The sequence below is a fragment of the Pseudoliparis swirei genome, chromosome 22 (genome assembly GCF_029220125.1).
Source record: "Pseudoliparis swirei isolate HS2019 ecotype Mariana Trench chromosome 22, NWPU_hadal_v1, whole genome shotgun sequence".
NCBI lineage: Eukaryota > Metazoa > Chordata > Actinopteri > Perciformes > Liparidae > Pseudoliparis > Pseudoliparis swirei.
In genome coordinates, this window is record NC_079409.1 from 14505587 (window position 1) to 14518642 (window position 13056).

The 13056-nt window shown below is 44.0% G+C and overlaps 1 protein-coding gene across 2 annotated transcripts in view; it reads left to right on the plus strand.

Moving 5' to 3' along the window:
• The window catches only part of ephb6 (eph receptor B6), a 38036-nt gene extending 28343 nt beyond the window's left edge, over window positions 1-9693 (plus strand). Inside the window, exons 4-17 of one of the 2 annotated variants that reach the window (XM_056445051.1) lie at window positions 46-201; window positions 528-799; window positions 1618-1699; window positions 2420-2544; window positions 2677-2839; window positions 3756-3870; window positions 3982-4037; window positions 4722-4838; window positions 4928-5175; window positions 5270-5488; window positions 5566-5715; window positions 6452-6636; window positions 6757-6915; window positions 8306-9693. In XM_056445051.1, the coding sequence (XP_056301026.1) occupies window positions 46-201; window positions 528-799; window positions 1618-1699; window positions 2420-2544; window positions 2677-2839; window positions 3756-3870; window positions 3982-4037; window positions 4722-4838; window positions 4928-5175; window positions 5270-5488; window positions 5566-5715; window positions 6452-6636; window positions 6757-6915; window positions 8306-8411 (2153 nt within the window). In that variant the 3' untranslated portion in view covers window positions 8412-9693. Of the gene's footprint in view, window positions 1-45; window positions 202-527; window positions 800-1617; window positions 1700-2419; window positions 2545-2676; window positions 2840-3755; window positions 3871-3981; window positions 4038-4721; window positions 4839-4927; window positions 5176-5269; window positions 5489-5565; window positions 5716-6451; window positions 6637-6756; window positions 6920-8305 lie in introns of those variants that run through there. The other variant, XM_056445050.1, reaches the window with a different exon arrangement.
• Window positions 9694-13056: the final 3363 nt, after the last annotated feature.

Below are 13056 nucleotides of genomic sequence, written 5' to 3' on the forward strand. Positions count from 1 at the left end.
ATGAAGCTCAGCCCCCACCCTGTGTCTCTCGATGTCCCCCTGCAGCTTGTCCGGTGGGCTACTTCAAGTCCCTCGCGGGCTCCATCCCCTGCTCCGTGTGTCCCTCCAACAGCAGAACCAGCCAAGAGGGCTCGAGTGTGTGTGAATGTCGCAGCGGATTCTACCGGACAGCCAGTGATGCCAACTCTTCTGCCTGCACAAGTGAGCTTTGTTGGTTTGTTTGTTGATGCCGGGCTCTCTGGGAGGTGTTCAAGGGGCCTCATTGGTGATTGTCATGTACTCAGACTGTGAGAACGGAGATGCACAGAACCATGTTTTTACCATCAGCAGAAGTATTCAGTTTCTCTGCTCACTTCAATTATGTCACGGCCAAACTTAGTTTTGCTTTCCATTGCTTAACTGGGTTCAATGTCTTTGCCAGGAAGCAGCTTCTTTCATATCTTACACATTTTAGCAGGTTGTTCCACCTAAGTGTCCGCTGCTTACATGATGTATGTCGAACCTCGATCCTTCTCTCTTCTCCCCAGCTCCTCCATCTGCTCCGGTCTCTCTGTCCTGGGAGTATGAGAGCGCCGATGGTGGAGTGTCCTTAAGGTGGCGCCCTCCAGTGGACATGGGAGGCCGCGGTGAAGTGTGGTACGGAGTGGTGTGTCGCATCTGCCCCTCAGCCACCTTCACCAACCCAGCGGCGTGCTCCTGGTGTGGAGAGGGTGTCACCTTCAGCCCCTCCCAGACGAACCTGAAACAAACCAAGGTTACCCTCAACAATCTGCTGACCAGAGTCACGTACCTCATACAGGTACTGTGCAAGTTAAAGGCACAACACTCTCTCCCTCATCACCATGTAGATGTAGAACAGGGGCGTCAAACTCATCCTCACCGTGGGCCACGTCAGCATCAGCATCTTAAAGGGCCGGTGTAACTGAAGCACTGTATAAACTACTCCCGAACATACTGTGAGATAACTCTCTTTGCATTTGATTATTGTTTATTCAAGAGTGGAAATATTGTACACATGAACATTTCTCTAATATTATAACACAAATCCATTTAATTTGAAACCTTCAAAATAAAAGCACAGGATATAAAGGTGATCATATGTCTTTCAAGCCGTCAGGGGCCGCATAAAATGACGTGGTGGGCCGCATTCGGCCCGCGGGCCTTGTGTTTGACACCTGTGATGTAGATGGTCTAAAACCGTCTCCAGAGTTGGTTTTACAGTAACAATGTTTGGACTGAATCAATGACAGCTGGATGCTTCTTCAAGAACCTTTTGTGAATGATTCAAGGATCCACAACACTGTAAAATGTTCCCTTTCTTTAAAATGAGATACAGAAATTGATGATTACCTGGAGCCAAAAAGGAGGCCGGCCCTCTGTGCCACATTATTCAATAAGCTCCAAATACACTGTAACATGTTTTATTTAGCTTAGGCAAACTTAACTAAATCATAGCTCATTTCCTATTCATAACGGGCAGATATTCTTCATGTCCTGGTGTTTGTTGACTGACCAACACAGCTGCATGTGTGAGGCTTTCTTTCTCAAACAAGCATGTCATAAAAGTGAATAGAAAAAAGGCTTTCTGTCACATCTGTGTGTTCTCCTTATTGACAGGTGCAAGCCATGAATGAGGTGTCAGCTCTGAGTCCTTTTCCAGCTCGATACACAAGCATCAATTTCACTACGAGCCAGTCAGGTGAGCGCCGGACAGGGAGGATGAAAAAGATGAGATGAAAGAGAAGAAACGCTCTGATGATGATGTTTGTGTAGATACAGTGTGGCTCTGTGTGTGTGTGTGTGTGTGTATGTGTTTGTGTGTATGTGTGTGTGTGTCTCTCTCTCTCTCTCCGCTCCATCTTTTCTCTTCCTGCTCTTTAGACAGGAGGTTCCTCGAGGTTACAATATCCTGTCAGATCCCATTATAGTCACTGTGAAGAGAGAAAGGGATAAATGAGAGATTGGAAGACAAAAAGACAGAAAAAGAGATGAAAGTGGACTAGAGAGAAGAGGAGAGGAGAGGAGAGGAGACAGGGCCATTGTGCAGACAAAGTATACTGTTATGTGATTTTCCAAAAATACTGATCAAGACTCAAAGTCTCCGTGAGCCTAACTGATGTAAAGAAAACCTGCTTGTGTCTGAGTATTAATTAAATGTTCAAGGAATGTCGGAAAGTCCCCTCACTGGCATGGCGGGCCAGCACTGACTGTAACTGGATCCTGCATGGCGCTCCATTAAAACATCCACTCTTCTTTCATGCACAAGTTCTTTAACATCGCCCCCTCGTGGTCACGATGACTTTAACATGACATAACTGTTTTATTGTTGTAAGATGACGGGGTTAAACGATCGATCCTCACGTCCCTCAGGAGAAACTTAATTCTAGCTCAAACATCAGTCATCTATTCTCTACCACAGTTCCCAGCACAGTTCCCATGATGCACCAGCTGAGCCGAGCCCCAGACTCCATCACTCTCTCGTGGCCTCAGCCGGACCGGCCCAACGGAGACATCATGGAGTACCAGCTGAGATACTATGACAAGGTAATAGTGGAGTAATAGTCCGAGTCCCGGCAACATATTCTTATATATATATATATATATATATATATATATATGTATGTATATATACATACATATATATATTTAGATTTATACTTATTCTGTATTGCTCAGGGTTCAGATGTGGACACAGCAGCGAGCGTGTACAGTGAGACCAACACGGCGACCATCAACTCTCTGATCCCCGGGTCCATCTACGCCTTCCAGATCCGAGCTCGAAACGAGCGTGGCTTCGGCCCCTACAGCAGCACCATCTACTTCACCACGCTGCCTCTGGGTACGCCGCTGTGCTGTCGTACATGTGACCTCCATGTTAGTCAGAGTGCATTACTGCAATCACACACAACTGAACCGGTGGAACGAACCATATTATGGGGAGGAGGCCTTAACCCTCCTGTTACCTTTCGGGTCAATTTGACCCCATTCAATGTTTAATGTCGGTGTTCCTTGGGGTCAATTTGACCCCAGGCTGTTTTTCACTGTGTCAAACATATAAGAAATATCAACTGTTTTATATATGTAAAGGGATATTTAGGTAGTCAACAAACAAACATAAAGTCCCTCACACTTAAACTTGGGAAACAATATTAATTCTAATAATTTTCTGGAGGTTTTAATTGCTGGGGTCAAATTGACCCCGAGGGTAAAATATGTTAGTAAATGTAAAGGTAACAGGAGGGTTAATAATGTACAGGAAAACATCTTTTATTAAAGGAAGATGAAATGTCGGGACAGCGCGTTCAACTAGTTGCTGGTAATACGTTCTGAATGATTTATTGCATAATGATCTTAGGGAACATGGCAGAAATATGCGGTAGAAAAATAGTTCTTTTATGTACTATTCATTACTGAAGTACACGATGAAAATACAAACTGACTCTTCTTTTCCGATGATGCTGTCTAAAAAGTGACGAGACCATCGCTCAGTTCAATTCAATCTGTTTTATTTCACCAGAATAATCTAAATATCAATATGGCTTTCCAGTAAGCCTCAGACATTACTTTAAAGAGAAGAAGTTCAAAGTAAAGTTCAGTTTCTTATTGTATGCTATTCTATAGTAAAGTGTGATATGGAGTACAGATTCTCCTGTCAGTGAAAATAAAATGGCTAATAATAATGTTCCAACGGCACATTACTTAATATAAAGTCTCAGTGACACGTGCTGATGGTGTTCTCTCGTTCGCTCCCACAGAGGAACATTCTCTGCAGATCCAGAATCGACTTCCTCTGCTCGTTGGCTCCGTGATGGGTGGAGCAGCATTTCTGCTGGTGGTGGCAGCGATTGTGGTGGTGGTGGTATTTCGCAGGTGGGTTGTTGATCCATTCACATGATCAGGCAGATTTCATATGCATAGGCAAATGTCAAATGTAAATGTAAATGTGTTAATCACATGCACACTCATGCATTTGGTTTGCAGAAAGAGGAGAGAGAGTCCTTACAGCGACCGACTCCAGAAGTACATCAGTAACCGAGGTGAACACCTTTATTTTAATGCAATTAGTTTTTTTATTAATAATTTTTTTATTTATTGACTATTAAGTAAGCTGTTTTCTTTATGCATATATATTAAATATTTGTATATGATTTGAAGTCATGACTAAGAAAGTTTTAATTAATGTTGTGTCTTTTCGTTTGTTTAATATATATTTGAACCAATGGATGTTTAACCCTTGTGTTGCCTTCGGGTCATTTTGACCCGAATCAATATTCCACCCTCCCCCCGCCTTCGGATTAATTTGACCCCATTCAATGTTTAATGTCGGTGTTCTTTCGGTAGTCAACAAACAAACATAAAGTGCCTCACACTTAAACTTGGAAAACAATATTAATTCTAATAATTTTCTGGAGGTTTTAATTGCTGGCGTCAAATTGAACCCAAAGGGTAAAATATGTTAGTAAATATAAAGGTAACAGGAGGGTAAAACATTGAATCGGGTCAAAATGACCCATAGGCGGGGGGAGGGTGTAATATTGATTCGAGTCAAAATGACCCGAAGGCAACACAAGGGTTAAGAAGTGTAGAGCATAATTATTAATTTCAAATAAAGTTAAAACATTTTTATTTTCTATCTTTCATAGTGTAGAATAACACCGTAACAGATCATCCCAACCTTATATCAAGAAAATACACATGTTTAAATGGCCTTTTAACTCCAGGTGGCGTTAAGTATTACGTGGACCCGTCCACCTACGATGACCCCAGTGAGGCCGTCAAAGAGTTCGCCCTTGAGATCGACCCCACTCATCTGAAGATCGAGGACGTGATTGGTGCAGGTAGGCGTGACTCTCGCCTTTCTTTTAAACCGTACTGTCGTGATAATTATCAACAGAGTGTAATCTGTTCCACCTTCTCTCCCTTCCAGCCCAGTTTGGGGAGGTTTCTCGGGGCCGCTACCGTCCGCTGGGTCGCAGGGAGGTGCTGGTGGCGGTGAAGTCTATACGCTGGGGGGCATCCGACAGAGAGAGGGGGCTGTTCCTCAATGAGGCAGGGGTCATGGGACAGTTTGACCACCCCAATGTACTAAAGTTGGAGGGTGTGATCACTCATACCGCCCCAGAGAGGATCGTCACTGAGTTCATGGAGAACGGGCCTCTGGACTCCTTCCTCAAGGTGAGACATCGACACACTGTCTCCGGCGTTGGCACGTTGCTTTTTACTGTTTCTCTGTAAACCAAAACATCTCTCGCCCCTCTGCCCCTTTCAGGAGAACGAGGGCCAGTTCAGCGTCCTCCAGCTTATCGGGATGCTCAGAGGAGTCGGTGCGGGGATGCGTTACCTCGCTGAGAGAAACTTTGTCCACCGGGACCTGGCTGCACGGAACGTGTTGGTCAACTCCAACCTGGTCTGTAAGGTGTCTGACTTCGGCCTGTCCCGACTCATGAGGGGCCTGGACCACAACATACCCACATACACTGCCTCGTTGGTACGTATTGGAGGATGCAGGGTTTTTTGTGCTTCCAGTGTAACTTTAACTCACTGTCTGCCTCGGTCCTCCATCAGGGCAGTAAGATTCCTGTCCGGTGGACGGCCCCAGAATCCTTTCAGCATCGAAAGTTCAGCTCAGCGAGTGACGCCTGGAGCTTCGGCATACTGATGTGGGAAGTGATGTCTTATGGGGAGCGTCCATACTGGGACATGAGCAATCAAGAAGTGAGTATGTAGGAGGAGGATGCCTGAGCAGAGGAAGTCATAAACAATTAGTGATGGGAATGCACTCAAATCATGTGCTTAAGTGCGAGTGTAACTACGATAGTGGAATAGCATGCCGTTAATAGTCCCGAGGCGCCCTGGTGGCACCAGCCATGAGCTGCAACGTCCACAATGTGCGTCCAGCCGGAGACTTTCATGTCCCGATCCATCTCTCCCCTCAATTTGTTGTAGCTATTATATAACGGCATAAAGTGATACACAAATAATGCAAAAACATTAAAGTGTGGCGTTCAATAGCATGCTATCAAAAGTAAAGAAGTATTAAACAATGCAAAATTCCAATGTATGATTTTATTCTCGCGTATGTATTGTATCGGTACAACATACTGCTTTAATTTCGCTGTAGCGGATAATGTTGAAAGCCAATCAGACAATGATTAAATAATTAAAGCACAATGTGACAAACAACATCTACTTATGACGCTTTTTGGCTGAGCATATTGTATGAATAATACCGGTGCATAAAAGCTGTGCTTTTAAATCCCTTTGTGCTTTACCACCATCCCCCTCCTGATTTAACAGAGACATTTAAGTGCCGACAAAATGCCAAGCAGCCGGCATTTGCATAATTTTCTCTTCGTCACTCTGAACAGGCCCTTAGTGGTCTGTGACCTTTAATGTAAGGCCATTACACACGTCTCCTCACACCATCTGCTCACGTCTGATTTCTCTGCAGGTGATGAAGGCGGTAGCAGACCAGTACCGCCTCCCCGCCCCCCCCAACTGCCCCTCCGCCCTCCACTCTCTGATGCTGCAGTGCTGGCAGGTGGATCGCGGGGACCGGCCAGGCTTCGACTCGCTCCTCTCCTCCTTGGACCGGCTCATCAGGCACCCTGCCTCCCTCAAGGCGGAGCCAACTCGGTGAGACACCAGCTTCTGGCAAATGCTTGAGCGAAACATATCAGAGGCGGCCGGTGATGAACAATCTGCTATATTTATGGATTGTCATTTCCTCTTTATTGACATTTCCCCTTCTTACAGAAGCTGCTCTCAGCCGCTGCTCAGCCCCACGCCCACAGACCTAACGGCAGTGTCCACGGTCAGTGATTGGCTGAAGGCTCTGAGGATGGAGAGATATCAGGATGAGTTTGATCAGGCAAACCTGGACACGTTGGACAGAGTCAGCCGGCTCAGCATGGAGTGAGTCCAGATGGTTATTATGGTTCAGTTCAAGAAAGTGGACTGGTGCTTTTATTTATTATTGAAAGGCATTTACATTGTATGTCTCTGCCGACCATTCTCTAAGTATATCCAAAGATTTAAATCGGTTTTCTACCCTTCAGGGAGCCTTTAGTTTTGGTCCAGAGTTGTTTCCTGGCAGGTACAACCAAGATGTATTTTCTTATCACTTATCATGGCTCATGGCTCTCTTTCTCGCTCGTGACAGATAAGAAAACTCCATTGTTTTCCAAGGTCGAGCGGCAACCTTCATACTCAACAATCGCTATACTTTCACGAATTGAATAAAAGATGAGCCAAAGAAATGTAAACCGCAAAAATACACTGAATAAGAAAATACAAGGTCCAAATACTCCATTTCTGAAGCTTTCAGACGCATCGTTCGGTGTTCCTCAGAAGATCAGGGATCAGTGGATTTGTTTGTTTTTGTTTTTCATATACATATGTCTTGGTTTTATTTTTTTAGTTTGTTAGGTAAGTAATTGATAATAATGATAACAGGTGAGCCTGATGATTGGCCGACTACGGTGCAAAAAAAGACATTTAGTAGGCACTCATAAGTTATAACTATGGATTTCCCATCACAAGGGCTACAGATGTGCATTGATGGTCACACGGGATGCATCCAGGGGAGCATTTACCCTCTCACGTCCGTCATGACCTTGGACTGCAGTGAGGTCACGACCCTGTTGAGGAAGACGAGCTCACAGAAGAGCTTTCTGTCAGTTTCTGCTGAAATGGTTTAGAAAAGCAACAGTTTCATCAGCCGTCCTGGTGAGCCTGCAGGTGAAGCAGCCGGCCGTGAGTGCTGAGTGGCCGAGGCTACACCTGGTGTGTGGCGGTGTGGCTACAGCTGGTCCGTGGCTACACCTGGTCCGTGGCCGTGGTTACACCTGGACATACTTGTGCTATGCGATTAACTTTTTTAAGTGGCCTCTTATTGTGACCAGTGCAAAGCTCAGCATATTAATGTGCCACACCTGTCAGGGGGATGGAGTATCTTGGAAAAGGAGTTCTCCTGAACACCAGTGGATTTGAACAAATTTGCAACCAAATATTTGAGAGACATAATGTTTATGTGTGCAGAGGAAAAGTCTCAGACGTGTGAGAAATGGGAACGAAGATGCAAATGTTGTGTCTATATATTTGTTCACTGCAACTAAAACAAATTGAATAGCAGGAAAAATGAATTAGATTTTAATAGATCTATAAAAGAGGCCAAAGTATTGATGGAAGCTGTCGGTCAGCTGCTGCAGGTCATTATGCAAACCCCCCGGTGAACCTTAGAATATCAGCCCGGACAACAACGAGCTGAAGTGTTGAACTAAACTTCATCTGCTCTCTTTTTCAGTGATGTCCAGAAGCTCGGGGTGACGCTGCTGGGACACCAGAGGAAGATCGTCAGTGCTGCCCAGCAGCTCCGAGCCTATCTGACGCAGGGGCAGGTGGAGGTGTGAACTTCACCTCCAGTCCAACCTGAGCCACAGATCTCTGTGGTTTTCACATTCCTCTGCGTGTTGAGTCTGGTTTCACTCGTTTTTGATGGAGCACATTTAAGCCAAAACAAAAAGAGAATCATCTTTTGTTTGAGGAGAAGCATCGCGTGCCGCTCCGTCTCCTCTTCTATACACCGACAACCAGACGACCGGACTTCCTGACAGTCAATCGCGACAAATAACAGGAGAGATGCACTCTGGGAGCTGCAGTCCAGGACAACGTCAGGTTTGGGAGTTGCTGAGGAGGAGAAGGAGGACTTTAAAGACTCCTCGTTGTTTTCCACTATATTTCACTTTATTGATATCTGCAACCCTACCTCTCACCTTCTCTTCCTCTACTGTCCCGCCATGACACTTTTCAATGTCCCCGCCCTTATTGAGTACAAAAACTATTTCAATCTTTTTTGTTGGCGTACTTACGGAGATCCCTCCACACAAAGAATTGCGACAAGACAATCAAAGCCTTTTTCTAATATTTTGTAGTTGTTTGTAAAATTGTGTCACTTCGTCTCTACTTCAAATGCCAAACGCTAAAAATTGTTAGCACAAAAGAAAACAGTGTCGTGGCCAGCAGCCGATGGTTTGCCTGTAAGGTCTCACCATCTGTTCCTAGAACAATGTACAGTCAGTTCAATTGTTCCAGCTAAATGCCATAAACCACCAGAATCAGTCCTGAAAACCTCGAGGTTAGATGTGGATCACTGCCATAGAGTGGTGAAACACACAAATAAATAATGTTAAACACTGCAGGCCATGTTTTTCTCCCTAAAATACATATTCAGGGTTGGTTTGAGATCCCGTTTTGGACAATTCCCACTCTCACGACATCAGAGCTCACGGACTGTAATACGACAACCTTCACCTCAGCTGCAAAGACAATCGTTCATCTGAGACGACGACGGAAAAGAACTGCACCACCTGTATGTGTACATTTCACACTTCACCTCTTTTTTTGTTGGATTTCTAGGTTAAAGTCACTGAAGTCATTGAAACTTTGTGAATGTGTGAAATGGGGAAGACGGACTAAATCGGATCTGATTTACACTTGAAGGAAGGAGGCAAAATGCTTTGTGTGTGTGTGTGTGTGTGTGTGCGCGCGCATGTGTGTGTTTGCTGTAAATTAGGCTGTGTGTGTGTGCTTGTGAGGGAGAGAGAAGTGTGTCAGGCTACACACATTATTTGCTGTGTTTACAGAAAGTTGTGCAAATTTGTAAAATAAATGATATGATTTTATTTAATATTCTATTTGCTTTATGCCTCTTATTTTGTGTCCTATCTATTCTAATCAAACCTAATGTTTTACCAGCCACTCAAGTCCAAAATAAAAGGAATATTTTAGTCTATTTGAGAACAAATGATATGAAAATGTGATTTATGAAGAGAACATCATGAACACCAGCTGTGTTGTAGCTGAGTTGTACAAGTTGGCCTCATCACGGAGGGGCAGCAGCCCTCACGCTGACCGGTGTCAGACTTTTGTTACGTATCAATAACATGAACATGACTACAAGTCTACAGCCATGCTGCTCAGAGGATAAGATACTTAGACACAGTGGTGTTTTGATCCTGAATGTGTGCGTGCTCACGCGATCAAGGTTCAAGGTTCAAGGTTTTTTATTTGCCATTTATGCCCAAACCAACAGTTCAGACACATTGGAATTGTTCTGCAGGGCTCTCTCAGGATACAAACACACGATAATATAGGAAAAAACATGAAAACACACTATATATAAGGTGGTAGAATATACAGTATTAGGTACAGTTTTTAAAAAACAGGATATCAACATAAAAAAAGGAGAGGGCAGAGGTTAATAGATACATACATAGGCTAGTGCTGAGTGCTGTTCCTAGCTTGTGAAAAGAAAGAGGGGAAAGGGGACAGTTATATGGGGATAGTGCACATGTTGAGATGGGGGGGGGGGGGAGGTTATGTGGGGATATTGCACAGATTGGAGTCTTGCAAATTTTTCTTAGATAGAACACATTTTTCAATAGTTCTGTTTTGCCATCAGTCTGACTGGCAGGGAAGAAGCTGTTGAAGAAGACGTGTTCACATTGAGAACGATAACCTGGTGGTGTTTAGCAGGTATGGTGTTCATCTTCTTCATCGTCTCTGTTCGGCTTCTTCGCACGCTGACGTTTGCTCTTCACCAATAAACACAAAGCATCTGCAGCTCATGGCCTCGCCACTAGAGCAGGTGTTTAATCAGAAATCTAAATGTTGGACAAATAGATATGTACTTTATTAATCCCCAAGGGGAAATTTGTCATATATAAATTCTGACCCGATGATGGGGGCAAAATTAAAAGCGATCCCCAAATCTTTAGGATTAATCTTCAGGAGAATGTTGACATATTTCAGTCTGGACCAAAGTTTATATATTGTGCTTCTCGAAAACGATGATAAAGTGGAAAATATGAGAGACTTGCATTAACATGTTGGAGTTGGGTCTTATACTAATGGATATTTTTTAACAGACAATGATTCATAAACCTATACTGAGATGTTTCTATAAACAGGTGCACCAAGTTAAAACCATCAAGTCATGCAAGGCCCCCATATCCATCCACGCCAGCCTACCCCCTTTGGGGAGAAGAAGTGTGCATGAGATATATCTTGACTTAAAAGCTAGTTCTAACTTTAATGCCAATTTAAAATAGAGCGATACATTCACCTTGCTGAACTGATGTCACCTTCACCTGTCAAAGCGTGAGCTCTGCATGTTTCAGGTTGCACAGATAAGCAGGTTTGATTCAAATCTGAGCCTGAGATCCACCGGCGTCAGCAGGAGTCTAAGAGCAGACGCTGGGTTCCCACATGTGTCGCTGGTATCGCAGCAGATCTGGACCGATAGCACGACCGCTTACACAACACTGTGCCAGCCTGATGCCACTGTGAGCTATCCACTGCCTCCAGCTGTCCTCTCATTGTCTCAGTGTCAGATTGTTATGTTACTTTATGGACTCAATTCCAGACTTGAATAAATAATCCTTATTTCACGACTGAGAATATCTCATGCTGAATTGTAGAGAATATGATCATCAATCATGTGGAATTTTCCATTTGATATCATTGCCTTGCGTCACAGAATCCAATTAAATCGGACTTTTAATGTGCAAAAGGAAAAATGGTGAAACATTCAAAGTATTGAACGTTTCGGAGTTTAGTTCAAGTTTGTTTTCAAGAAAGAGCTAAAGATGTATAAATGATGACTGTGTTGAAGCTATGGTGTGTGATGCTGTTGTTGTAATCATGATTGTTGAGCTCTATTGTGTTAAGTCACTCTGAATAGGAGCACCGGTCGACGGTCATGGATGTAGACGTCTATAATAATTGTTTGCTGTGGTGTCCCGACTCATATTAACACGGTGTTGTGAAAGAGCTGCTGGTCCCTCCGTATAGAAACACGAGACAGACACAACCGCAAAATCATGTTTTTATGGCGTTATTGTTTCTTTATAAAGACATTAACAGAGTGGTAACCACCGGTCTTTATGACGCTCCTTAAGGATGGTGCTCCCCGTCTGGTAAACAGCTATTATCTCCACAACACTAAATGACGGCCACACGGGCAGCCATCATCAGGGCCTCCTATGGAGTCTTACTAAACCCCGTTTAACCTGCGGCTGACCAGCCTGCTAGTCATGAGCTATAAATGGAGCAGCAAAACAGCTGCAGCACGACAACCCAAATAACCAGAGATGTTGTACAAGTTGACTGAATCAGCAGTTTACAAATAATTCACATGTGAATTACGTCTGCGAGTCGCCTTTTTAGACAAATCCACTCATACTGGAATGAATAATGATAATTTCACCAAACAACATTCAATGCAGCTTGAGCTTTGTTTTCTGCCTTTGGAGGAAAAGTGACACGATGTTTCTGACCTCCAGATGATCATTATGCTCTGATGTAATGTGGCAATTACCGTGTTTTTGATCCTTCCTGTTGACACATCAATGTTAAATCATTATTAAGAAACACGTTTGGTGTGTGTGTTTGTTCACACATGTTTTACCAGGAAGCTTCTAGTCTCTAATAGAACATCAAGAATAATGCAACTTGGACTTTAATCAGGTTTAAATTACAAACCCACATTCAGACAAACAAGCTTGCAGGTTCCCGACAGGTTTGTTTCAACGGTTCACTAAAGCAACGTGTTGACTGTCATGATGTTGCATAGTGGCCATGCAGGTTTCAGTGCTGGTGGAATGCAGACCGGCCTGGTGGTAACCGGGAGATATACCGTGATTAGGGACTGGCCCATCTTCACTTCACCTTTAAGGTGACAGAATACAGCCACCAACTTCAGATCAGCGTGATGAAGGAGTTGGATTTTAAAGCGTGACTTTCCCTGTGGGATTCCTGACCCGCGGTGAAAGTGTACCTGCTCATTACCGCATCACTCTCTCTGTCTCACCTGTCTGCTGTTCACTCATCCTTCCTCTCCACCCATTCATTCTCAAGCCCTCCGCATGTCTCCTCCCTCCTCACGGCTGGGCTCATATATAACGATGATGCCTCAAGGATTTCACTTCTCCTCAGGGACATTTTACAGGTGTAGTTTCTACTTTTGACAGAGTGTTATGATTGAGGATCACCAGA